Source organism: Anoplopoma fimbria, chromosome 7 (assembly GCF_027596085.1).
Source record: "Anoplopoma fimbria isolate UVic2021 breed Golden Eagle Sablefish chromosome 7, Afim_UVic_2022, whole genome shotgun sequence".
NCBI lineage: Eukaryota > Metazoa > Chordata > Actinopteri > Perciformes > Anoplopomatidae > Anoplopoma > Anoplopoma fimbria.
Window position 1 is genome coordinate 19516020 of NC_072455.1, and position 26480 is coordinate 19542499.

The following is a 26480-nucleotide window of genomic DNA, read 5'->3' on the forward strand; positions in this document are numbered from 1 at the left end:
GACGTGTGTGTGTGTAGAGGACTTTTCATTCACTAAGCAAAAGTTTAATAAGCAGGATTCCAGTATGTCTTCTTATAATCTATGCTGAATCTTTAAAAATGTTGTTAATCTACAGGATCAGTGCTGCCATCCTGTCACTGTGCTCCTCCACTGGCTATAATAATTACACTTCTAAATTGAGTCTTTTTCATGTCCAGACACCCGTGGCTTCTGAGCACAGTGAATGGTTTCATTGAACTTGGCAGTTATTAAAGCTGCTGGGTTAAATTTAGTGCCATGAAACTGGAGTCCTATGACCTATGTGGCGAAGGCTGTAATTAAAGGCAGAGTTATCGTGACCCCAAATTGAAGAATCTGTCATTGCTTTCTTATTCCTAACTTCATTCACGAGCACCAAACCAACAGCAAGCTATAGCAACCAGAGCCTAATAACAGAAACAGTATTGACAAGTCAAAATATGACCTTTCTAGACAGCTCATTGGGCAATCAAGTCCAATGTGGAAGTTTAATTTTAGGATGAACTATCTCTTCAGTGCAGAGCAGCAGAAAACCAGAGTTGGTCTGAGGTAACGGAGTCACTTCCTGATCAGTATCATCTCCAATTACTCAGCGATGTAACACATATAGATTGCTTTGTTAACAGCAGGTACATCTCACAAATAATAGGTTCGCCCATCATATATAATAATAGAATTCAAACTATTCTCATCCATTATCAACATCATCGCAATACTAAATGCATGTTGGAGCAGGTATTTTCTTCTCCCTGCTGGCCAAACTCCAATACATTCAGAGGGAAACATCGTACTTTTTACTCCCCTAAGTGTATCTGACAGATGTAGTTACTTGTTACCTTTCAAAGTAATATTGCACATCACAAAACATATGATATGGTTATAAAATACAATACCAAAATCCTTACAAAAAGCCTTGTCTACTTGAGGTCCCTTGTCACGTTTCTATGAGTTGTTAGCAGCTCCACTAAAGACACATTTCCCCTCAACTTCCTGGGTGATTTAATTTAGATAACGGTTTGATGCCCAAAGACGTCAATTCATATACTATTTTACAAAAAGCAGAGAAAAAATGATCTCAACAAGTCCTTTTTTTATTAATAATCATCTCCCGAGATGTGTGCTGTGACCCTTTGGAGGGGCACGACCCCTGGGTTGTGAATCACTGCACTAAACTTACCTAAAATTGTTTAAAGTAGCTGCACGTCAGCTACAACAGTATGCTATTACGCATATTATTATTCAACTTTATTTCAGACACATGGGTCCATATAAAGTTAAAATAAAAAACAAATAAATACAATACAATATAAGGACACCAATACACAGATATAATCATTGCAGTTCAAAAGTCACCAATGGTTAAAAAGACATAGAGACATTAGTTGCAATGTTTCCATACACAAGAGGAATACCTTGTGTGAGAGGAATTCGTAGTAGTTTGTAGCACTTACTATATTCGGATTAGTCTGTTGCAATTATTGTTTTCGTAGTAATTTGCCTCTGCACTATACTTTTGCTCTGGTTTATGCTTTAAGATGCTTGTTTAAGAAAGGAGATGCACTTATGACTTCTGGTGACTAGTAGTTCTCTTGAATACCTATGTTGAATACACTTCCTGTAAGTCGCTTTGGATAAAAGCGTCTGCTAAATGACTGTAATGTAATGTAATGTAATGTAATGTAAAGTGTCACTTTGTATTGGCTCAGTTAAGGCATTTATCATGACATTTTTTTTATTAAATCAATCGACATTTAAATTTGTGGAAACAATACTAGTCACAAACATGTGACTTGCACTTGTCCATCTTTGGAGCTTGAGCAAGATTCTAAAAGCATCATTAAATGCATAAATACTCATAATCTAATAATGTATGATAGGCCTAATTAATTACTACTACTTTTGAGAGCTCCTGGATTCATCCTGACTTTTTGAGGAAGATGAGGGTTCATGTATCCAGAAGGAGGCAGTAATGCAACGTCAAGGATGCCAACCGACCCGAAACCTCAACGAAGAAGAAGAGGAAGCAGAAGAAAAGTTTCGGTGGAGAGCAGGAGGGAGGGGACTCCGGAGGGAAGGTGTAGTGATCCAGCAGCGAGCATGACCGACGCCGAGGCCCAGAGCTCTCCACCATCGGCCCCTGTGGAAGAAAAGCCACAGCCGGAGAGGAAAGTCATAGGTGGGTGTAGAGAGACATGATGAAGTTTAGGAAGCTTTAAAAACAAACAAAACTACCAACTTTAGTGTGAATTTATGTGTAATTTCAATGTATGTGAGTGAGAAATTGTTTTATAGGCTATTGTTGCAGCATGATGTTTATTTGCATTATTTTCCCACTAATGTAAAGAAAAAAATAAACTTTTTGTGTGTGAAACTTTTTTTTTTTAAAGTTTGTTAACTATACAGCAAGGGAGCCTAAACTTCAGCTAAATCTACAAATAACAGTCAATCATTCATTTGTGATTCGTTTTTCTTTGGAGTAACACGTGTCCTCAGTATTAAACATATTTTAATTTTTTTTTTTTTTTTATAATTAAGTCAAACCTCTGCTGTGATACCAAATATTAACTTGAGGGCAGAAAAATGTGTTTTAAAAACATGTCTCAATTCTCCCTAAATGTTTTTGCACTTTCCTTTTTGTTTTTCTGCACTAAAGGAACAGATAATATTTGTGTTTAAAGTGGCTGTACACAGTGTGAACTCATGACCTAAATTTCCTCTTTTTTTTTTATTGGCGGTTACGCGCTCCGGTCGGGCACGCGCGTTCCCACAGGTGGAAATCATTTCACTGATAAGCAAACGTCCCAATTACATGCATGTAGGTGGCTTTCACTGCTAATCTTCATCAGGGTCAAGAGGTTTCTGTTTCTATGACAGTCTCTGAGCTGTAAAACATGAAGCTTGTTATTAAGCAGCCCCCCTCATGACATGGTTTCAAAATCTTATTGTTAATGATTGACACGCAGAGCTCCCATTTCTTGTTGTAAGCAGGGCTGCCATTGATGCAAACAAGATAACATTAAACTATATTGTGTTCTTGGAATGGCTGTGTAACAAGTGTCTTGTGAAATGTCACTGGGATACTCATTTAATCATGTGCTCCTGTTTTATTATCGTAGCCACCTTGGTGCAAGGTACAGTGAAGTGGTTCAATGTGCGTAACGGATATGGCTTCATAAACAGGTACTGTCCTCTACATAACTTTGGGGCATCTACGTTACTTGCATCACTTGAAGTTTACTTAATCAAAGTCCCATGAGCCATGTTTGCTAAACGGGTTTTCATTCTCTCAGGAATGATACCAAAGAAGACGTGTTTGTTCATCAGGTAAGGCAATGGGCATTTCTTGAATTAGTGTTTTTATGGGTTCATGTGGAACCATCTTTTGACCTTTTTTTTTATTTTATTTTTAAATCTGTCTCCTCAGACGGCCATCAAGAAGAACAATCCTAGGAAATTCCTCCGCAGTGTTGGTGACGGGGAGGTTGTAGAGTTTGATGTGATCGAAGCCGCCAAGGTGAGAAGCGGGGCATCTTGTGTCATTGAATGGCCTTAAGGTTATGCTGATTTTTATACATTTCCAGTTCCTGCCCCTCTCTGGTGTCTCGCAGGGCTCGGAAGCAGCCAATGTAACCGGTCCAGGTGGTGTTCCAGTCAAAGGCAGCCGCTACGCTCCCAACAAGCGACGCTTCCGTCGGCGAATTTTCCCCCGCAGCCCAAGGCCGGGTGATGAGGCCAAACCAGCTGATGGCCAATCCTCCGCCGCTGAGGGAGAGGAGGGATCAGGAGAGAACGATGCAGTGAGGCCTCCGCAACGCCGTCGGAGACCCCGAAGACCGCGGCAGGAGGCCCAAGATGTAAGCTAAAGCAGATGGATGGCAGAAGGGGAAACCTGTAGGTGTTTTTGACTACAACCCTGAGTTAAATGAGTGTAAAGCAGGTTTGGTATCCAAGAAAGTAAAGTTGCAAAACTGTTAAGAAGAACTCTGGTAATTTGGGATATTTAAATATTTCGGAATTGGCAAATTAGAGTTGTTCTGCGTCAGACTACTTTGAGTTTTTTTGGGCTTGATCTGTCAGGGTGAGGCTGGCGAGCAAAAGAACGGAGTGGCAGAGGGCGACCAAGCACAGCGGCAGCCACAGCGCAGGTTCTGGCGCCCGTACCGCAGGTGACATGGCAACATTGCCTATATTATGTGTTCATTTTCTGTGTCTTTATTACAGACCTGCAAAGCTGATTTCAATATTTTCTTCCTGTCCTGGGATTCACAGACCATTGCGTCCTCGCCCGACTCCAGATCAGGCTGCGGACGACCAGCAGGCCGCTCCAGAAGAGATCCAGGAGCAAGGTGAGGGGAAGCAGACGGAGGCCTCTGAGGGCCCCCAGACCAACGGAGAAGCAGCAGAGGGCCAGAAACAACAGCGCCAGTTTAGACGGCGCAGGCAAAGGAACTCCGAGTCCTCTACCTCGAAAGTGAGTGATTCTTGTTTATGTTTGGTAAAGTGCACCAAGTGACATATGAGCTACTTAAGTCATTTCACAAATCTAAATTCAGAATGCAAAATATCTATGTGGACCAAATGAGAACTTGGTTTTGAGAGGCAGATTATGTTATAAAAGCTTAAGTCCAACAAAGCTGCCCTTAAACAGGCTGTTGGTCATCTGAAATATTGACAAGAGCTTTTCTTCAAAAACAGTGTTTTTTTTCGCCACACGAATGGCATCGGTACTGTTCATGTGACCTACAGTGTATCCCATCTCTTGCAACATCACTGGAAAACTTCTATTTCGAAATAAAAAGTGTTTTTGGATTATTCTTTTTTCTGACACTTGTGCTTACTGCATGCTTAACACAATTTTTATCACTTGCAAACATTGAAGAACGATACAGAAAAGTCTGCATCAGAGCCCGGTACGCCCCCTCAGACCTCCAAACCAGCTGACCTTAAATCAACATCAAAATCACCAAAGGGCTCTGTCAAAACCCCAAAATCACCTGAGGTAACTAGCCAAAACTGCTTTTTTCTTTTCTCAATACCTTCTCTGTAAGATCATTGTATGGAAACAAGTATTTAAACAGTCTTCTTCCCTACAGCAGGCAGCTGACACAACAGTTCCAGCACCAACAGAGTGACACTAGTGAGAGGACAGTCTCGTGACCCTTGGTAAGAGGAGGGTGATGCAGGGTGGGAGACCTGATGGTGTTGGGTTGCACTTCTTCTGCCACATTGGCTCACATATTTCACAGAGGACAAACTTGCATTAACGGGCTGTTTGGAAGTTTTCCTGTTTATGGATTTAAGGTGGAATGATGGCATTTAAGGGATGGCAAGATCTTTATGAGGAGTATTTAAGAACTTGTCTGCTTATATTTGTACTTTGTTGTAGCAAATTCCAGTGAAAGCTTGAACTCTGTGTTGTTGTTGTTTTTTTAATGTTTCTGTACTGTCTTCCTCGCCTTGCGTTTTATTTAAAAATAATTGTCTCTGTTTTTGTAGGTCCTAGGGTTGGCGGTCTGGACCAATTTCAGAACCCATGCACTGCTCTCCCCTCCCTGCACTTCCCCCCCATCCTCCAACCCACCCCGTCTCGCTGTCATCTCTCAGGCCTCCCCCCTCTCATCTTGTCCTGTCTAGACACGGAGAGGGGTGAGGTAGGGAAGAAAGGGGATACAGGTGGGTGGTGGGTGCGTATTTAGAAATTGAAAGGACATCTTTAAAAAAGATAAATGGGAAAGAATGAACAATCTGCTTGGTAGCCCAGTTATTCCAACCCCCCTTTAAAAACAATTTTTCTTTAATTGCCTAGATGGGACACATCAAGTAGTTTATAGAGGAACCAGCCTTGATTTTTATTTAACTTTTTAAAATTTGGTTGAAGAGGGGAAAACCAAGCAGGTGTGCAGTTGGTGGTGCATTATGGGAGTCAGTTTAGTCGTGTTACCACCTCAATCGATCCTTGGAACATGCTACTCCCTTCATCTCCTCAGTTGAGGAAAGTTTGATGAAAAGAAACTTTATTTTTTGTGTTTTACTTATTTGTGTGTGCTTTACTTTGGAGGGGATTATGTGCAATTACAGTCGTAAAAATGTTAATTAATAAATCATGTTTGCAAATCTCAGGATCCCGTCCTTATTTCTTAATGACTGAGGTGCAAATTAGAAGATGCTGCTTTTGACAGCATTTGTTTTTCAAATTGTATTTGGAATTTGGTTTCAAGTTCTAAGTATAAATTACTGGAGGCCTTCTCAGGTGTTTTCAGTAACATTATTATAATTATTATTATTATACAGTACTTGCATCCTTTTAGTCACAACATGACCACAGCATCATAATTCACCAATTACAGGTCCTCTCTGAACAACTTCAATACAAATCTTCAGAAGGTAGTGATACACACCATTAAAGAATAGACAGCAAACTGCACACATGACAGGAGAAAAACACAAACATATGATGCTTGTGTGATTATTTAAAAAAAAAAAAGAAGCTAATCTTTACAGGCAGCCCTTTTGATTGCACATCTTGCTAGTGTATCAGGCTTCTGTTCACACCTACTGGAGTGCATAAAGAATTTAAACTCTTAGACCCTCATACCTTAATATTAACAACCAAATAACACACTATATATATGTACACATTTTTTTTTTTCTTTAAAAGCAGCATTTCTGCAGGTTGTGCAATAAGTTTCTCATGATCTCAAATGAATGTTATGATAGAACTTTGCCATAAGCTGGGAACACACTACATGATTGAAAGCCCAGTTTGGCAATAAAGCCTTTTAAACTCTAAATTAATAAAAAATTGAAGCGAGGCTGGGATAAGTAGTGGGACATGTTGTTAGGGCTGGGTTTCATTTGTGATGTTCCTACACTGATCTTGGAGCTGAGTTTTTATGCCAAAATTGTATTTTTTTTATTTTTTTTTTTTGGGGGGTAAAATATTTACATTCAAGAAGCCGTACAAGAAATTTGCCTTAATATATGAATATCATTATAAACAAATGGATCAAAAACCAGGTTTTGGTACTTCACAGTTGTCATAATGTACCATTATGGGAAATTTTCAATAGGTACGAAAGGTATATGTTAAACTTAAATCTTAATTCAAACCTCTTAGACAACTGTTTGTGTGTGTGTTCCCAGCTTTGGTACAAAATATGCAAGCATACTTGGCTTTATGGCAATTTTTTTGGGGGTGAACGGATTACATCCAAACTATGAAAACTTTGGATGTCTTTGTAGATAAAGTGCAGGAATTCCAGAGTCTCTCTACCTCCGTCTCTCAATATTGCCATCAAGTGCATCACCGTGGAATAACATCCTACCACATGGGCAGTCAATGCCTCAACAGTCCAGACACTTTGTTCTTATGTTCATCTTATTCCTTGAAACTACAGTGGTGAACTCCTAATCCATAGGTTTTTAAGCCTCTGTTGAGGCTGAATTCTTAACCTCATATTTTAGTGGTACCAGCAACGGACAATTCCAAAACACCCAAATTGTCACACTATTAACACTGCTTTGGCACCACAATCTATATGAATTCAATAGTTGACCTCAATATACAATACATATGTCGGAGTAAAAGTTTGGAGTCGGGCCCACACAGTTCATTCCAAGCTGAACTCAGTCCCACGTCTCTTCAGGCAGGAACTTTTCAGTTGATGCTTTCCTCCCCCAAGTAGTCCAGCTCGGTGCTGGGCTTGTCCAGATCCATGTCCATGTCCATATCCATATCCATCATTCCTCCTACAGAGTGCTGATGGAAGTTTGCTGCGATCTGGTCAAAGGTTTTCCCCCGCGTCTCTGGCACCCGGAAGAATGTGAAGATAAGGAAGAAGAGGAGGAGCACTGCGAAGATCAGGAAGACGTACGGCCCTAACAGGTCCTGGGGAAGGATGGGGATGAGTCAAGATTATAAAGATACGAGAAGGAGAAGACCATGGACATTTACTATATCTAGGTAAGGTAAGGAATACTCACAGCTACATATTGGAAGCACATGCCGATGATGAAGTTAGCGGTCCAGTTGGAGAAGCCGGCCACAGCCATGGCAGCCGGCCTGGGACCCTGAGAGAAAAGCTCGGCCACGAAGAACCAGGGGATTGGACCCGGACCGATTTCAAAGAAGGCCACGAAGCCAAAGATGGACAGCATGCTGATGTAGCTCATCCATGGAACACTGTCCTGTCAGGTGGGAGGACAAAAAAAAATTCAGAGGTTTGTAGAGAAAAACAAACGTAACAGTATGGGATGCTTGCATGTTTTGGGGACTGACCAACAAAGCGAGAGCCATCGTCATGATGACGGCACAGATGCACATTCCACCGAGTCCCAGCATGTGGAGCGTCCGTCGACCCATCCTCTCTATCAGGAAGAGCTGTTAATGATGAGAAAAACAAAAAAGTTGCTATCCTCAGTCTGCAATTGGAGGTCAAACTCACATATATCTACTTTAGCTGATAAAGTTAGCCATTCACCTAGCTGGCACTGAAATATGATTCATTGTCACAACAAGAGCTATATTCTACAGTCAAGCTTGCAGCTCTGTGAGATTGAGCAGTGGTGCTTCTAGCTAAATGCTGACATCAGCATGATAGCAATGACGGTGCCAACATGCTGATATTTAGCAAGTGTAATGTTTACCATGTTAGCGTGCTGACATTTGCAAATTAGCACCACTAAAGCTAGGGCTGATTAAAAACGTCTTTAGTTTGGTCTTAAACAGGAGTATTGGACAAATTAAAATGTTGACCTGGTGATGGTGCTAGATGAAATGTTGGGAGATTACACAAGGTTGTTACACTTCATCTTGAGGAGGACATGGATGTTTGTACCAAATTAATTTCATGACAATACATCCAATAGTTGTAGAGACATTTCACTTAAATGATGTGTCCGAGCAAAGTTTCACGTGATTCCATCAAAAAGCTCTTAAGATATCATTGTGTGGACTGACTGACATTGCAATCCAAAGAACCATGCTGCTAGAGCAGCTACAAATCCTGCTTCAAGACCCATTTAATGACATTGAAACATCTTAACCTGCTAAACCAAACTTGACCTTTTTACATGCGGGAAAGTTTGCGAGGCGGGCACAAGAAATCCCTGCCGTGTTATCTTATTTGCTGTTTAAACAGTGTTAAACAGTAATAGAGACACACTTTGGTACATAACAGGACTGTAATCTTTATCGTACTTAACTCACAAAAGATTGAAGATTCAAAACTAGTTAATTTATTAAGGAAGGAGGTGAGACATCAAAAAGCTAAAAGATAAAAGTATGCTACTGACCGAGACCACGGTGAATGCACAGTTTACTACGCCTGCTCCTATGGTGGCGTAGACTGGACTCTGGACTCCGGCCTTCATGAAGATACTGGTGGAGTAGTAGAAAATCTGAACAGAGGGGTATACAGATACAAAATATGTCAATATTATACTGCACTGATTCACTTTTCTTTGCGGACTTTATGCCTACAACTAAACTGTAGAATTAAATGTGATTTTCTTTTTTATGAAGGACCCAGCTGACTCACTGCGTTGATCCCAGACAGCTGCTGGGAGAGCTGCAGCAGGATGGAGATGATGATGGGCTGGCGATAGAGCGGAGAGCGAAAGAGCTCCAGGATGGAAACCTTCCTCTCCATGTCCATCTTCCTCTTCTCCTCCTTCATCTCTGCCAGCATGCTGCTCACGTCCTGGCTGCCCGTCAACCTCCTCAGGCCTGCACACAGGAGGAATGTAAGGAGTGAGAATTAAGAGGTGTGTATGTTCATTTAGAATATTCTTATGAACACACGTTTGAGTTAAAGGCCCATAAATACTACATTCAGCTCCATCAATGTTATATAAAGTGACCCCAATAGTACTTTATTACAAATAGCAAGCTATTATTGATTAGATAATGTAGAACACCTGGAGACTGTTTATTTGTACAGGTCTTGCCTTAGTTTTTTGAAAATTTTGATTAGCAACAAAAGTACAGATGATGCCAGTAAAGGGTCTTCCTGTACAGCATGATTCAACGATTTTAGCAAAAGCAACAGAAAGAAGCAAGTCAGGAGTAAAATATGAATTACATTTTTTAAAGTTTATAATAAATAAACATGTTGACCTGCAAAATGAAATTCTATATATATATATCTATATCATTATAATACTATAGTACCATTATAGCTTTGAAGAAGGCTTTTAGATTTAAATGATAACTTTCTCTGTGCTAGCCCACAATTAAAAGTGATCATAGTTTCCCATCATACATTTTGGTTTAAGCCTCCCAAAAATAAACCAACTAATAAAATGAGGATGAAAGGGACAGCGCCCTTTTTATTAAGGAATAGAGCTTATTCCAGTATAAAACCAGAACCTTTAATTTGACCTAAAGTGTGGAGCCCACCAGCCCCGCTCACCTCTCTTGGCTTGGTGCTCCTGGCAGCGGACGATGTAGAGGAAGCGGGGGCTCTCGGGGCAGAAAGGCAGAAGTGCCATCTGAAATACAGCCGGCACAACTGCTAAACCCATCAGAATTGGCCACAAGTCCTCAACGCCCAGCAACGACTCCAGACCGAGGACCTGCATAGGAAGAGGGATCGAGAGTGAGGGAATAAGATTTAAAGAAGATACTATGAGACAACAAGAAAATGCTATTACAAATTATTAATTGAACCATTAAACTGAGGGAAACACTTGTTCAAATAATGGGACGTTGCAGCAGGAGTTTATACATAAAGATTTTATACTCTCACCAACATCATAACATGCTGCCATACCTGTGCTATGAGGATACCAGTGACTATAGCCAGTTGGTGCAGCGTGCCCAGTGCCCCTCGCAGACTTGTAGGAGCTATCTCACCCACATACATCGGTGTCAAGCCTGAGGCCAACCCTGCAGAGATGAAAAAGTTGTCAGAAACTTTCATCAAGTTCATTGACAGATTATGAGACAATGAGCATCTTGGCATGTAAAGGGACCACAGCAAGAGCGTCCGATTCAAAGAGACATCTTTTTGGTTGTTTTGCATTTCTTTTTAGAAGTTTTGCGTCTCCATTTGGTCATTTGGCATCTCTTTTGTAGTCTGTCTGTGTCTCTTTCTGGATGCTTTGCATCTCTTTGTAGTCGTATTCATGTGAATTTCCGGCTCTAAAATAGTTATGTAAATAAAACAATGAGAAAGGAGAGAATAGAACAGAGGACTGCTCACCGCAGTAGGCACCAATGACAAAGCGTCCGAGGATCATCATTTCAAAGGAGCGGCAGAGCTTGGACAACCCCATCAGACTTCCACCAATGAAGGCTAACATGTTGTTTATGAGCATGGCTTTCCTCCTGGAAAAAACACAGACAGGCATCTTTGTTTTAATTCATCAGACTTTAAATCTTAAATTTGACATCAGAGAGTCTAAGCAAAGGTGCTACATTTGTAACAAAAATCTTAATTTATCCCCCAATGATAACATAAAATAGTACATTTTTCTATAGTCTCTCTGTACTGTGTGATATGCAGATACATTATGTTAGTAGCCGATCAAGTAGACAGATTCCTTAAAGCCTCCAGAGGGCAGTGTCATACAAAAACATTGAGGCCTTCAGTTAGCTACTTAACCCATTGCTGTAATAGTTATTCTTAAATAACCTTGAAAAATGAAGTATGACACATTAACCATCCTGATCCCTGCAGTTTGGCATTATTACATTTTATCGAAGGTGATTTTAGACCATGATCATTACAAGTAATGACAAACATTTATATTTCCCACATATTTTCCAGTTCTGCACAGCAAAATGACAATTAAAACAGAAAAAAAAACACAATCAAAATTAAACTGTGCACATACATCATTCTGCACTATCAGCAAAGCCTTGTTTCAAACTGCCCACTGCTCCGCTGTGCTCATGTCTATCAGTTTCCTCCCCCAGTCTGTCTCACCCACCTAACACCATAACATCTACTGTTAAAGGTGATTTTCTATTTTTGCAACAGAGACTTAAGTTGCATCTAAATAACTTTGACCTCAGAGGTCACAGCAGCACCCACTGTCTTTACCGGCCACAGCAGTTCTGCTTTTTTTAGGAAGACCTTGTCCTGAGTGCACCCAAACTGATCCCCCCCCCAACCCTCCCGACCCCTCCTGGCCCAGTGCTGCCAGCTCTGTTAAGATCCCCTTTCGTTCAGTGGAAGCTGGGGGCTGCAATCCATTTTGCATCCCAGCTCAGGCTACCAGAGGGAAACTGGGTCGACTAGGAACATCTTTGGTGAATAGAAACTGAACAGTGGGAACCATTTTGGATCCATGCAGAGATGGACAGGAGAGACAGATGTATACAGACTCACAGACTTGGTCACTAAAGTATTTTACAATTTATCTGAATGTCCAAGTGTAAAAAGGCATGGACTCAGGAAGTTGCTTGGTTAAAACTTTACACTACGTGTACTGCATTATATACTGTAGTCTGTATTAAGGTTATTTAAGTGTGATAATGTGCAAACACATTTCTGTTTGCATTGTTCTTGTCCTGTTTTTGCAAGTGAATGACATAGTGATTTGCATTGAAACTCTATAGTGCCTGAGTATTGGACTGTCACACTGAGCAGCATGGAAAAGTGTGCAACCACTGACATAGCTGCAAATAGGCACCTGAACCGAAAATGTTATGTTGTAAATCAGATGTAGCCGAGAGCATTTACAATGCTATTAAGGGTTTTAAATAGCTTGGGTTCATGCAACAGTACACGGAATAAATAAGCCCCAATTATTAGTAGAAATACCTAAATTAGAGTGTGTGGCATCCTGTGTGTTTCCCTACCTGCCCAGCCACTCGGAGATGAAGCCCACACAGAAGGAGGACAGCATGCCACCGATGGAGAAGATGGCCACAGACAGCGACCAGAGGGTGGTGAGGGTCCCTGTGGGGATGGGCTCTCCATATCGGTGCATCCATGTGGCGTTATAGTCCTTCTCAATGATCTACACAGGGAACAGAAGAAAGCAGGAGTCATGTTTAACAAGGGATTGGCCCGAGAGTGAAACAGGAACAGAGGAAGATAAGTAACAAATAAGGCAAGTTTAAGTGTTAAGTTTGTGATGTCACTAGAGATGTATTATCTCTTTGCTAGCCCACATGGCTTGTGGCCCTGTTAACTGGAATTTAAACTCAGCTTTTGTAAATTCAACTCATCTAATTCACATCATGACTGAGAATCAAGCCTCAACACCTTTATTGGCGTCAACCAAAATGTGTCAGTAGCTCAGAGTCGTTAAAGGTGTCATGTACAGGTAGAAAAACCTGGCATTGAATGTCTGGTCTAATTTTCAGAATGGGTCACCTCAAAACAAGCTCATATAACATTTTCAATATTACCCTGTTTACACTTAAAAGTTGACCAGTGCCAGGATTTAAATGTAAAGGGGCTATCAACACAGTAAAGTAGAAACAGCCAAAATAAATCCACATAGAGGACGCACAGTAAAGAAATGAAAGAATAATCTACAACTTTAAAGGGAGCTTTAAATCAGCCTATATATTAGCCTTTTTCTTAAACAGCTCTATTTTAATGGCCGAAAAAACTGTCCCATAATGTCACACATACACATAAAGACACAGCAGCTCAGCTTCTATTCTGGTTTAAGTGTCATTAATATATAGATTTGAGTGAAAGTGTGTACTGACTTGTATATACCAGTCCTGGTAAAAGAGCAGCATATACTACAGTACATTATATGGGCAGTCTTCATACTGGAACAGCAGATGTGGCTGCAATATGAGCTTTATCTATATACACATACAGTGTTTTTATGCAAAGGCATCATAAGTGTGTGTAGCACCATGTTGCCAACTGGATGTGGCAGTAAACTAAATCAATAACCCCTCCTTTCCTCATAAACCAGACAGAAATACCTTCCAGTCGCACCAGAGGAACACATGTTTTGGCATTGCAGCGTTTCCATAAGCACAACTAAGATGCTCAACAAACTTCACTTGGCTCTCCTGTCTGCCCTCTTTAATATTAAGTATTTATCTGACTCCTTTGGTTTATGTGATTGGCATCACGTGCCAGGTATTGTTTCCCTCCTCCAAGTTTATTTTCTAAACAACAAACGCCGATGTTATGGCCTCAAACACATCACATTGTAAAATCAACTTAGTTGACATCTAGTTTAATGTCACTGTGTTGGCCTCCCGCATCGTGCATCACACTTCTTTTTGTCAATGTCATGGAATTTTCTTGGCAATTTTTGTTCATCATCCTGGTGAATGGTGTTTTGTTTTTTACCTTCTGAGGTGCATTGATGACCCCGATATTGTATCCAAACTCTAGAGATCCCAGGACAGCAGTGAAGACTGAGAGAATAAAGGTTCCAGTCAATGTCTGGAGTACAAACACACACAAAGAAACACATAGAGAGAGGGGGGGAAAAAACACATTTTAAGAACAGTAACTGTAAAGATAATAATGGCAAATATAAGAACTCCCTCTAACTATATATAACAGTGATCCTGATGAGAGCAAACCGCATTGGCACTTTAACTTCCCTGCAGTTCCCCCTTAGGCTACAGGCACCTGTCTCCACGATGATAGACGAGTTACCTCCTTGGGGAGATGAGGTCTTCCCTTCCAGCAAAGTGTGTTTAAGTAATTTAATAAACTGTCAGATGAGTTACATAGCAGCGTAAAGGTAAAGACATAACTATACAACAGAAGCATGTTATATCCTCCTATGAAGTCTTTGAAGACCTGCTGGTAAAACAGAAAAACACACCCATCTTGGCTTCCTGTAAAGTTGACATTTTGGTGATCATGCGACTTTAAACAAAAATGTTGTTCCTATTGTTTTGTACTGTATTTAGTTTAATGGATAATTCAGCAAAGTTTGAGTTTGTATGTAATTTGTTAGCATGCATCTGTAACTTGACCTTGCTGTGTTGAGTCTCTAGATAAGTGCTGATTAGTATTCACAAACCAAAACAAAAGGTTGTGTGTGTGTGTGTGTGTGTGTGTGTGTGTGTGTGTGTGTGTGTGTGTGTGTGTGTGTACATGTCCTTTCAACAGAAAAGGTGAAACATCAGAAGCAGCCAGTTATGCTCAAATACACTTTATGCAATTTATTTAAAATTGCCTCACACATTGTTGAATGCTCAGTTATTCATTCACTTTTAATCTAATTCCTTATAACTCATATAGTGTGTTTGCTTTTTGCTTTGTTTGAGTTTCCACACTTACAGGATTTATTTTACATTGAAGCCAAAACATCCGAGCTATAACGGAGGTTCCCACATCTCTGGAATATCAACCTGTCTCAGACGGTGTTCACTCTTGCCCGTTTATTGGTGATGAAGAAGCTTCATACATTTTTGTATTCAAGGCTTCACAGACTACTTTCTCTTTTTTCAAGATCATGTAGAGATTAAACTTTCCAGAATCACAGGTTTGACATTTAAAACTGATATGTCCACCTGACCTAGAAATCATTTCTCATAAATGGCTGCAGGGAGCCCACAGCACAGCTATTGTTTATGAGGGTGGTGAAAAGGAACCAGTCAAACAAGGTGGCCTATAACAAACTCACAGTACTAAGTTCTGACCTGTAAACTCAGATATCTGGCTGGTTCAAGGTTACTGCTCAGGACTAAGGGCCAAACTCATTCAGATCAGATCAGGGCTGGTTGTTGCAAGGGACAATGTCATGGTTATTATTATTGTCAAATGTTATTTGTTTCCTGACCAATAAACGACTGTGTTCTCATTTTTTTGGATTATATGAGGCAAACTGCTATATGGCACAGAAAAGAGTTGATTTGCTCCTCTGCTTTCTGTGCATGGCGGAGACAAACCTGTGCGTAAAATCTCTCCAAATAAAAATACGCACCAAATAGTTCCATGCGTATCGCTTTCCCTAGCCTTTGCAAGTTAAAAACAATCTTAAAATTGTGTCACAAATTGAGAAAAAGCTCCAAAGGAACAACATTACCTCCCCTCCGAGTTGCTGAAACCCGGCCGGCATGACTTTGGCAGCTCCAGTAACAGTCGATGACAGATGCGTCTGGTGCCAAATGGAGACACGTGAAAACTCCCCCAAAAGGACAACAAGTCCAGATTTAAACCTCGAGTTTAACAAGACAGAAAAGTAAAATCCTGAAGAGCAGCAGAAAGTGATCAGTCTGGTGCTGCAGTGTATCCTCTCTTCTTTGAACTCTGTGTTGTGTCCCTCCAGCTGGTTTAGAGTGACAGCCAGCTACTCGTTCTTTAGAGGAGGTGGGGGGGTTGAGGCTGCTCCAGGCCAGAGAGGCCCAGTGGGTTGTTCTTGAGGTCCTCTGACAGAGGTCGAGAAGCAGGCAGGAAGCTTTTCTGACCTTAACGACTATTGGCTGAAGGGAGCAATAGATACTCTTACAGAGGGGGTCTGGTTTTAATTATGGCAAGAGATGAAGAAAAGTGAGAGAGCTGTGATTACATTACAAAATTCCTTTTTAAATCAACAATCATTTGTCTCTGGAGCACATGAGTCAGAGGTTTGCTGAGGGCCAAATTTGGTATCAGGGCCCCCTGTTTATAATGTTACATAATGTTGATTGGAAATAATTATAAACATTTCGTGTAAAAAAACAGAAGCTCACATACAATAATGTGGTGCATCTCACTCTTTTCTTTGCTCTTGAGGTGCAACATTTTTAAATATTATGTTGAATGATCAGATTTCTTGACCAAAAAAAATCTGTGAAGCATCATCTATAGGCGGTGAAATAATGTCACCGCACAGGTGTTGGACCTTAGAGGAACCCAAGTCAGAGTCCTACAATACCACCTGCTATGACTCAACATTTCTCGTGGGCAGCAGACAGGGGCTCGTCTTTGACGCCCCTGTCTGCTGCCATTGTCTGTCTTCCCAACAGCCATAAATCCCTTTCTATTTCAGATCACATGCCAAAGGGGTCACACACCATTGCACCCGGTCCACAAACCCCCCCCTGTCGCACACAACAAAGCTCAATCCTCCTCCAGTCGGCAACAGGTGCGACCTAAATTTAGGCTGTGCCTCCCGAGTTAACAGTGTAGTTGTGGTGAGGGGAAGTTTGTGGATGGAGTGACGGTGTGTCCGAGGCGGGGATTAAAGGGTTGTGGGAGGGTTGCACTGGGCGGGAAGAGTGCAGATCTGGTCTCAGAGCTCAGTGGAAAAATATCTGCTCTACATCTCTCAATCAAGTGATCTAGGCCCAGCCCCTCGCAGACACACCTCCACATCACGCCACTCTCTCCTTGGAGCTTGCCGCCGTTGCCTTTTCCTGTCCTCATACGAACATTGAGAAAGAACCTGACACCCCTCTTCCACAGCCAGGGGTCCCAAGCACAGTCATGTGTGTGACTCTTACTAAATGTAGAGTAACTTTACACCATCAGAAGAGTGGCGTAGAGCCTCACCGACATACTTTAAGATTTCATTTGCGCCATCAGGGGCAGACAGATGATAGATTTCCAAAAGGTATCACATGAATTCATACAGAGAGAGCCAACAATGATGGAACTAAAAGTACTGACTGAGAAAATGTATACGTAACACCATGCAGTATTTCTATTTCCTAAAGCACATGATCAGCACTATTTCACAACACAAAATGTCCCATGTGTTGTCCCCAAAATGGAGATTGGCAGCCAGTGTGTGTTTTACTGTTATCTGAAACAAAAAGTCACACCACCACACAGACGCAAACACACACACGCACGTCATGTGCCTGCCATCTTTTACTCACACAAGTGTTGTAACGACAAAGCCCATGTAAATACTGTTCCCTCTAGTCTTTGTGTGTGTGTATGTGTGTGTTAGTGTGTGTGTGGTTGGTGGGGTCAGCTGGTTCAAAATCATGTTACAGTAAAGTCCCGTGACGGATGGCAGGTGTTGCACGATATGGTCAGTCTCCATGTGTGACAGCTAATAACACTCACCCCTTTAAACTTTAAACACAAACAATTGTGATGTTTTATCGTATAGATAGCATGTACTGCAGTGAAAAGGCAACTGTACAAAATTCCACTCATCTACAGGTAACCAACCATGATTTCACAAAGTTAAAAAAGAGCAGTAGAAGTGCATTTAGTTCCCCAAAGTTAACATGTCATTTAAATGCCAAATTGTAATCAGCGACGGATGTGAGGGACAATAAATAAAGTATAAAATAAAATAAATAATACAATAAAGTAATTTTCTTTAATCGAGCAGGCCGAAGAGAGGAAATTCTAAATACATTTAAAATCTATCCCAAGATATGGCCACCAAGAGGAATAGATGGACATTTCGGGAAACACGCTTCTCTGTGTGTTAAGAGTTCAATGAGAAGATCAAAACCTCACACATGGATGGCACGTGGATGTCGGGACTAATGCCTATTCTATTCTCCATGTAGCTGCGTATAGCAACACACCTTATGACCACTACCAAATTATAATTAGATGTGAAATGTTTATTCTTATTTATGGCGCTCTCTGCTGTATGTCTGCAGTTATTCTGGACCGTATCACTCGGTAACCACTGGAGAGGATTCAAAATACACACACTCAAATGAATGTAGCCTTTTGTCCTGGCTCATGACATGCACACCTCGAGAACATAATGAATTACACACAACGTTCTCCTGCAGAGTTATGCAAATTGTCTTTTCTCTCTCTGCCCTGTTAGACTTCACTATTGTATCTATGCCACTTGGATCAAGTTCTTAGTGGGCTCGCTGGCACCATCAGCACATTCACTCAAAGGTCAAACAGCCAACTGGCCGCAAAGTGGCACCAATAACGTCTGTACACCCAAAGGGATAGATGAGAATCAACTTTCAGTGCGTACTCTTTGGATGTGATTCTTGCCAGTTCAGGACAAGACGTAAGCAGGTTGGCACAAGTGGCCCGACGCAGCCGCAAAACACCAGAGTGAGGTCCTGCTCTGAGTTTCTCTGCAGCTCCGGACCCCCAGTGGTGAAGAAGTTTATCTAATCTGCACAGGGGCATTTGAAGGGTGATGAAAGGCGACGTCATCCAGCCTGTAAAATTACAAAATCATTAAACAGTGTTAAAGTCTGAAATTAACAGATTCAATCCTCTAGTTTGAGCTCCCAAACCACGCAAAGTTATTGGGTAAGATGGTGACCCTGCCCACCCCAGGGATGTTGCTTCAAAGTTGACCTCTGACCTCCCTTGAGAGGAAAAGAGGTGTGTTGGTTCACCCCTCAAAGATAGGTTTACAGTAACAACAGCTAAAACTGCAAGATGTGACACTGATTACTTTTTATTTTCTAGTCATTTTAACCTTTGGAGTATGACATACAATCAAAGGATTATAATAATAATAAGGAACTAATTATATATATATATATTTTTGAATTTACACCGAGGTATACATTATGTACAGTTTCCACATATGTTTGGATTTTAAGTGATTGTAAGCTTTTGCCACTTCAGTGTACATAAATTGCTTGTTGCTGGGATAGCATGTCCTAATATATCAAAGTACTGTACAAAGTAAACACAATTTATAACTTGGGATATGTTATAGCTAAAACAGCAACCACTGGTCTAAATTAAGCACTAGTTTTGGTTATTACAATTACAATATATTGCAAGGTTATAGTGAACTTTAAAAAAAAAAAAATCCATTTTCTATTTCGATACGTCATGATGTCGTTTGGTTGCTTTCACGCTCAGGAGAAACTTGTAGTTTCTTTAAGCATAATATGTGGGTTAATGTTGGAGAAAAAACGTCAATGTACTTGAGTTGATTTAAAGTGCATCACCATGGAGTTTAGTCTCAATCCAATCTTGAATGAGACTTAAACACTCCCAATAATTGTACAAATACACAGCCATGACCATTGCAACGATCCCTATGTTTAGACCGTTCGTTTTTAAATTGCAATATTTCCGAGGGACCGTGAATGCAGCACAAGCGTTTCGCGATGTTGCGTGTACGCGCGTCAGAGGCCAGAACGCTCTGTGATTGGACAGTGAACTTACTTAAGCCCCTCCCCTTCCTTCTCTGGGATTCCCCGACGACAGCGTGCTCAAACTCAAACTCAAAATATTTTGGACTTTTCGGCTGTTTCAGCTGTCTCCTCTTCACCCTCTTCACCCAGCACTGACTCATCTTTCTCGGGCAGCAGACGGGTGACAAACAAGGTAGCCGTGAAGCCAAAAAGCGTGTACTCATTTACGGCAAGCCCCGCCGAAAAGCCCCCCGTTGTGTCCGATAAAGAAAGTTTTACGACAGTTTAGCTAGAACGTCGTGCTAACGTAATTAGCTAGCTAGGCTAACGCTAATCTGGCTAGTCAACGAAAAAAACCATGCAAATGCGCTTTTAATTAAATTTGCTCTCTTTTTTTAATTGTTTGTGCTCGTCTGCACATGTCGTGAAGTTGTATTCATCGAGTGCCAACTGAGAGAGTTTGTTTTCTGAGTGTGTAAACCGGATGCTAATGCTAGCTGACGTTAGCAGCGTGGACTGTAGAGTACCGTGTGTTCTGGAATGCGAGAGATTCATTGATAAATCTCACCAATGTTCGACGGTGTGTCCATTCATGGGTTGTGTGTGTGTGTTTGTGTCGTTCAGTGCTGGTTGTGGCCCACAAGACAACAAGGCCTGACTTGTATTTCCTGTGTGGCTGCAACCAGCATTAAAGAGCTTATCTTTAATTCATTTAATTCATTTGGGAGTAAATAATAAACAACCAGAGTTTGCATGTTTAAGTTGTGAAACAAAAAAAAAAAGTCAAATGTGGGGATTTGCAAATTTTCTCTTTTTGTTGTTTCATTGTAAATCAAATATTATGTAAATTAATAATACAAATCACAGTAAGGCATGCATTACTTGTTGGTGTAACACGAAACTAGTTAAATGAGTTTGATAGTGATCTTGTTTTTACTTGTCTCATTGGTCTGACTCACTTCCTGTTGATATCCACAGCACTCCTGCAATTTGGCTCTTCCTAATTTTCTCTCGGCTGGAAAAGGAGGGGAAATGATGATGGAAGAGCAAAGTTTTGACAGTTTGACTTTGAGCCAGGCCCTGCCGCTCAGCCAGGACTCCTTTAAAGAGCTGTGGGACAGTGTGTAAGTTTTGTTTTGATAGAAGGTTTAGTTTTATTTATCTTTTTTATTTTTTCCCACGTCAGTTTACCCAGAAAACAAGTTAACCAGTTTGTTTTTGCAGAGTAACTCCCTCGATCTCCACCATTCCAACGGTGACTGATGTGCCTCAGGAAGAATGGATGATGGTAAGCATGCCTACCAATGCCTGTGTTGAAAAAACATTACATTGAATTGCTGTAGCAGAAAACATTGCGTTTGTCGATATTCATATTATGGTAACTTTAATCTCAACATATTTACTGAATCTCTCATTTCCCTACTTGTACAGCTCACGAATGAAGAAGTGCTGAATGTGGGGTTTGATGAGAAGCTGTTTGAGCTTCCACCGGAGATGTCCACTACAGAGGGAGTTACTCCCCCCTCCTCCACCGTCCCGGTTACAACCGACCACCCAGGAGAATTTGGCTTCCAGCTTCGCTTTCAAAAGTCTGGCACCGCCAAGTCCGTTACATCCACTGTAAGTAATCCCAGGCCGAAGATCTAATGTTTTTAAAATATTAAATCATTTGTTCCTTTCAGGTATTTTAAACTGACTGGTATGTGTTACAGATAATTTCAAATTGTGTATGAACCAGATAACTTGTCTTATATCTGTTCTGATCAATGCGTGACCAACGACGACCAACTTCAACAACAGACATCAGTATGTGAAAATCTGCAATTTAGCAGAATTAAATAAGATGTAAATCTTGGACCACAAAAATTAAAGTTCCACAGGACTGGCAGCAGATTATGCTGCAACCAAACATGGCAAGAAGCAGAAGTTTGAGCCCCTAGGAGACAAAGGGAATTTTAACAGCTCCAGAGTTTCGCCATTCATTGCTTTTTTTTTTTCATCCACAGTAAAAAGAAATTCATAAACTCTGCTCCTGTGTTTTGATTAACTAAATTATATCCAACTTAACTATAAAGAATCTTCAAATGGTGAGGTCTGGAAATTATAAGGTTTTACTACAGTTAACTCACACACCGGTCTCTTAAGGTTTTATCATCCACACATTTATTAAAAGTTGTGCGTAAAACAGGAATAAAGTTTTGAATTAACTGTAAATATCTTACCTTGAATCACTTGTGAAATCCATTCTTTAGTACAGGTCATGGTGGCATTCATGTGTAATCTTCATTGTGACGATTCGCTAAATTGTAACGTCTAGAGTCAGTCACTGCGTTTTAAGAGCCAATGGCATAAATGTTTCCTTGGTGACTCACCCAGCAGTTCACTGCAATTGGCCAGTTTAGTTGAGGTTAGGGTGGCCTGCCCTGAAACTGCCGCCCCCTGCTACTTGTGCTCTGGTCTGTGTGAGCTTCGCTGTCTGGTTGTAAAGCCCAGCTCGACATGACAGGACATGTTTCTGCGCTGTCTTCCTCCAGCACAGAATGGGTTAAAATGGACAAAAGCAAGGTCAAAATGAATCTTTTCATTTGACATACCTGGCCTTAATTGGAAAACCTCACATGTAGTTTATTATTCTTTTAGAGAAAAAAGAGTTTATGAATACTTTTTATGAAACTTTTAGAATAGTGTGTGACTTTTAGCCTTTTATAATAGAGCGCTCGTTTTTTCTGAGACTGATCTCACACCAGTGTTTGGCATTTGAGTCCTCGCATATATACTCACAATTCTGTTGCTGATGATAACATGCATGTCTTTCTCCTTGTGCTTTCTCTCAGTATTCGGAGCTTCTCAACAAGTTGTATTGCCAGCTGGCAAAGACCAGCCCGGTTGAAGTGCTGGTGAGCAAGGAGCTTCCGTTGGGTTCAGTCCTCAGGGCCACAGCCGTTTATAAGAAGACTGAACACGTGGCTGAAGTGGTCCGCAGATGTCCCCATCACCAGAATGAGGACTGTAAGGAAACTTTGTATATTCAGTGTAAGAATGTTTGTCTTTGCTAGAGTTTGATTGTGAGCACGATATATCTGAGGTGATTCAATTTTCTTCTTTTCTGTTTTCTATTCAGCTGCAGAACATCGCAGCCATCTGATCAGAGTGGAGGGCAGCCAGAGAGCTCAGTATTTCGAAGATCTGCACACAAAGAGGCAGAGTGTGACTGTCCCTTACGAGCCCCCACAGGTGCGACTTCCCCACTCGATTTGTCCGAGGGGGAACTTGTCTTCTATAGCAGTTATTTTTAGCAATCACATTTCCTAACATGTGAACTTCAAATATAGTGAGTATATGAACCAACTAAAGCGTGTCACGTTTTAGCCTGAAAATTCAATGTTCATAAACCACCGACACTGTAAAGCCATTTACAAATGTGTTACCCAAAAATAAGGCTGTATCTTGGACTCCCAGAGGAGTCGACTAGGACTTAAATAACAAGTAAAGCTGCCCCCCCCGATTGTACACAATTATACCAGCAGTCAGTAAATCGGTTCTTCTCTTACCGTTTCAGTTGGGTTCAGAGATGACGACCATCCTGCTGAGCTTTATGTGCAACAGTTCCTGCATGGGGGGCATGAACCGCAGACCCATCCTCACCATCCTGACCCTCGAGTCTTCAGAGTAAGTCTTGCTTCTCTTTTAACAGATGTGAGGGGGATGGAGGGAATGTTGATGTATCGTTTGTATATAATAAAAAAAGGGGGGGGGTTTCCACCGTGTAACTGCAAGGCTTTGCAAATGTTTTCACCCATCTTTTGTGTGTTTTTGTGTCCCTTCATTTGTTTGTGCTGCCTAGAAAAGCATTTCCCCCCCCTCTAACTTCTGTCATCTTCTCTGAAGGGGACTTGTTCTGGGCCGGAGGTGCTTCGAGGTGCGTGTCTGTGCTTGTCCAGGCAGGGACCGCAAAACTGAGGAGGAAAATAGCGCCAAGTCGAAGAACGGCACCAAACAAACAAAAAAACGCAGTAAGTTTTTGTTGCATTTCTTGAGGTGTCAGTTTCCGCCTCGGCTTGCTGTTTCCTCACTAACCCATTCATGTTTGTTTCTTTAGAGAGCGCCCCCTCGGCTCCGACTCCCGACAACACTTCTGTGAAGAAGTCCAAGTCGGCCTCCAGTGCAGAGGAGGAGGATAAGGATGTTTATGTTCTGCATGTAAGTAAAGATATGTACTGTTATAACGCTGGATGACTTTTGAAAAATGTTTCATTCTGTTTCATAATTCCCTTTTGATTTCTCCTGCAGGTTCGAGGTCGCGAGAGGTATGAAATGTTGAAAAAAATCAACGATGGTCTGGAATTGCTGGACAAGGAGAGGTAAGAACTGAATCCTTGAAAACAACAGCATGAGTGACTTCCAGTGGATTAAGGTTTTTATCGCAATATAATATAATGTATCTCAACGTAGTCCACACATTAGGCTGCTAATCTTGTCATTGGCTAATTGAGAATTTAAACCATGTCTTTCTAACTGGATTTAAGCCTCAACTCCACTGCTGTTTTATAGAGATTACCTTCCACCAGAGGTCACTGTGCATTACATTTAAATCAAACCCACCTACCACAGGTCGATTTAGGTCATTGCGTCATTAAAACCATTTCAAATACGCCAAGTCTGTCACCTCTGCCTTTTTATTCCTGACACTGACACGACTTGTCCTGCTTTCTGTCCACAGCAAAACAAAGGCCAAGTTGCCTGTCAAGCATGAGTTTGCTCCACCGTCCAGCGGGAAAAGGCTCCTGCAAAGAGGAGAAAGGAGCGACAGTGAATGAAACTTGTTGTCGATATCATGAGAACAATCGTCCTCCTTCCACGTCATCGGGTTTATTTCAGGCTTTTATTTTAAATCACCTCCTGTCTCAGTACTCCAGAAAACTATGCTGCCTGATTGTTCACTGTACTCTGTACTGTACAGTGTCTTGCTGTTTTTTAAGTTTGCAAATAAATAAAGGTTAAAATAGATGATGCATAGGAGTGCAGTTCACTGTAAGCAGTGCAACCTCCTCATGCCCTCACTGCATTTAAAGGTCCTGTGAGATCTTAAACTTAGATATATATAAATGGAATTAGGAGGGACTGTATTTTATCAGTGTTGATCTTGGCAGGGATTTTCATTTCGGTTGTAATGAGTAATTTTTAGAACTTACATCAGCCATGTTGACATTCATAATTCATTAATATATGTCAAAATAGTAATTATGATCTCGAGAAGCAGCTTTGTAAAATTAACAGATACGTGGTTACAAAGGATCATATGATACGAGTCACTGCCATTCGTTTAGATTCACACTACCTCCATTAATGCTGCAGTATTACTGTACCAGTAGCCCACGGGAGTTCAAATATTTACATCCTGCCAAACTCTCCTTTAGGCTGTCAATCGGACCAAATGTTTCAGTTCAGCTCTGAGTAGGTGTCATATATATAATTTTTTTGTGAAAATGAACAGTAGATATCGGGCTGGCTGGATCAACCAGATTTTAGTATTTGTAACTTTTATATACAACGCAGAGCAGAAACTGATACTGCGATAAGAGGAATTTTGACATAAAAATAAATGAAATTTGGATAATAAATTTGCAACAGAACACATATGGATATAATGTAACAAGAAAAACACCTTTCAAGGAATTATAAGATGCAGCCTCTCGGTTCAGATACCAAAAACTACTACCGTTTGAACTGATAAAATGTGATTGATTAATTTTTTCATTTCCTCAGACCATGCAATTTTTGTCCCATAATCAGCACTTCACTTTATGTGACAGTCAATTTAACCACTTTTTCTTTTACACTGCCATAATGAAATATGATTAAGGGTATTTCTCAGTTTTATTTCCGTTTCTTTATTCATTACTTTGGGAACGTAGTTTTGTATAAGAGGTTTATCTTTCTATATTTTTCATTGTCGTTATTTTTTTCATGGCTTTTTTTGTACTGATTTTGCATTTTGTTACTCAAAGCTTTAAGCAAAAAATAAATACGTAATGTAAAACTCTTGTTGTATTCTGTTACTCAACATGCATTAATGCTTTCCGTCTATGCATTCTTGCTCTCACACTTTATTGCAGTACTATTCATGACATCAACCCCTTTTTTTCATATTGGTACTTTGAATGTTTGGTAGATGCAAACCCAGTAGCATATTGTTTGCCTTGTGTTAAAGGGAGTTTTGTGTCGCCAGTCAAATGTTATGTTTATTACCTGTTGATCTTCCATGTTACTGGAACAGCTGGTTTTTGTGTGTGTGTGTGTGTGTGTGTTATGGAACAGCTCACATACTGAGAGATCATTTCCTTCTGTTCAGAGGAGCAGGTCACATCTGTAGCATCAATAGCCCGGGTGAGTAGTGAGATGTATGTTATTAGTTTAACTAAATACTTAGATGTATTTGATTTGGTCATTATTTTTTAGCATTATACATTACAACAACCATCCTGTGAAATTTAAT

At 40.8% G+C, this 26480-nt stretch overlaps 3 protein-coding genes across 4 annotated transcripts; 2 read left to right on the plus strand and 1 right to left on the minus strand.

Moving 5' to 3' along the window:
* The first annotated feature begins 1987 nt into the window (after positions 1–1987).
* On the plus strand, positions 1988–6134 carry LOC129093078 (Y-box-binding protein 2-A-like). The gene is given in 11 exon segments (XM_054600979.1): positions 1988–2059; positions 2062–2194; positions 3135–3198; positions 3309–3342; positions 3443–3532; positions 3627–3872; positions 4096–4184; positions 4288–4489; positions 4898–5017; positions 5112–5181; positions 5515–6134. Coding segments are annotated over 10 exon segments (1089 nt in total). The 3' UTR covers positions 5151–5181; positions 5515–6134.
* A 1243-nt stretch (positions 6135–7377) lies between these two features.
* Positions 7378–16073, minus strand: LOC129093077 (solute carrier family 2, facilitated glucose transporter member 4-like). Of its 2 annotated transcripts, XM_054600978.1 has the most exons (12): positions 15991–16023; positions 14610–14633; positions 14295–14390; positions 12827–12987; positions 11223–11347; positions 10791–10906; positions 10431–10593; positions 9558–9745; positions 9313–9417; positions 8297–8398; positions 8002–8205; positions 7378–7906 (listed from the first exon to the last, which is right to left on the minus strand). In XM_054600978.1, the coding sequence occupies exons 1-12, from the start codon at positions 16021–16023 to the stop codon at positions 7676–7678; spliced, it is 1548 nt and encodes a 515-aa protein (XP_054456953.1). In that variant the 3' UTR covers positions 7378–7675. The 2 variants fall into 2 exon arrangements, with proteins under 2 accessions (XP_054456953.1, XP_054456952.1); XM_054600977.1 differs by lacking the exon at positions 14610–14633 and having other exon boundaries at positions 15991–16073.
* A 3986-nt stretch (positions 16074–20059) lies between these two features.
* Positions 20060–26015, plus strand: tp53 (tumor protein p53). Its single transcript, XM_054600956.1, has 11 exons — positions 20060–20177; positions 20963–21108; positions 21209–21272; positions 21416–21604; positions 22819–22993; positions 23106–23218; positions 23544–23653; positions 23873–23997; positions 24084–24184; positions 24275–24345; positions 24705–26015. Exons 2-11 carry the CDS (start codon positions 21017–21019, stop codon positions 24799–24801), a joined length of 1137 nt encoding a protein of 378 aa, XP_054456931.1. The 5' UTR covers positions 20060–20177; positions 20963–21016; the 3' UTR covers positions 24802–26015.
* The last annotated feature ends 465 nt before the right edge of the window (positions 26016–26480 follow it).

What these genes read in the sequence shown, in the direction of transcription:
- tp53 (XM_054600956.1), top strand. Translation starts at nt 21,017, where the DNA reads ATGATGATGGAAGAGCAAAGTTTTGACAGTTTGACTTTGAGCCAGGCC. An exon ending in CCATCACCAGAATGAGGACT is followed by an intron (nt 22,994 to 23,105) that starts GTAAGGAAACTT and finishes TTTTCTATTCAG; the next exon opens with CTGCAGAACATCGCAGCCAT. An exon ending in CTGACCCTCGAGTCTTCAGA is followed by an intron (nt 23,654 to 23,872) that starts GTAAGTCTTGCT and finishes TCTTCTCTGAAG; the next exon opens with GGGACTTGTTCTGGGCCGGA.
- LOC129093077 (XM_054600978.1), bottom strand. Translation starts at nt 16,023, where the DNA reads ATGCCGGCCGGGTTTCAGCAACTCGGAGGGGAG. An exon ending in GACCTCATCTCCCCAAGGAG is followed by an intron (nt 14,391 to 14,609) that starts GTAACTCGTCTA and finishes TTTGTACTCCAG; the next exon opens with ACATTGACTGGAACCTTTAT. An exon ending in GGAGCACCAAGCCAAGAGAG is followed by an intron (nt 9,746 to 10,430) that starts GTGAGCGGGGCT and finishes TCCTGTGTGCAG; the next exon opens with GCCTGAGGAGGTTGACGGGC.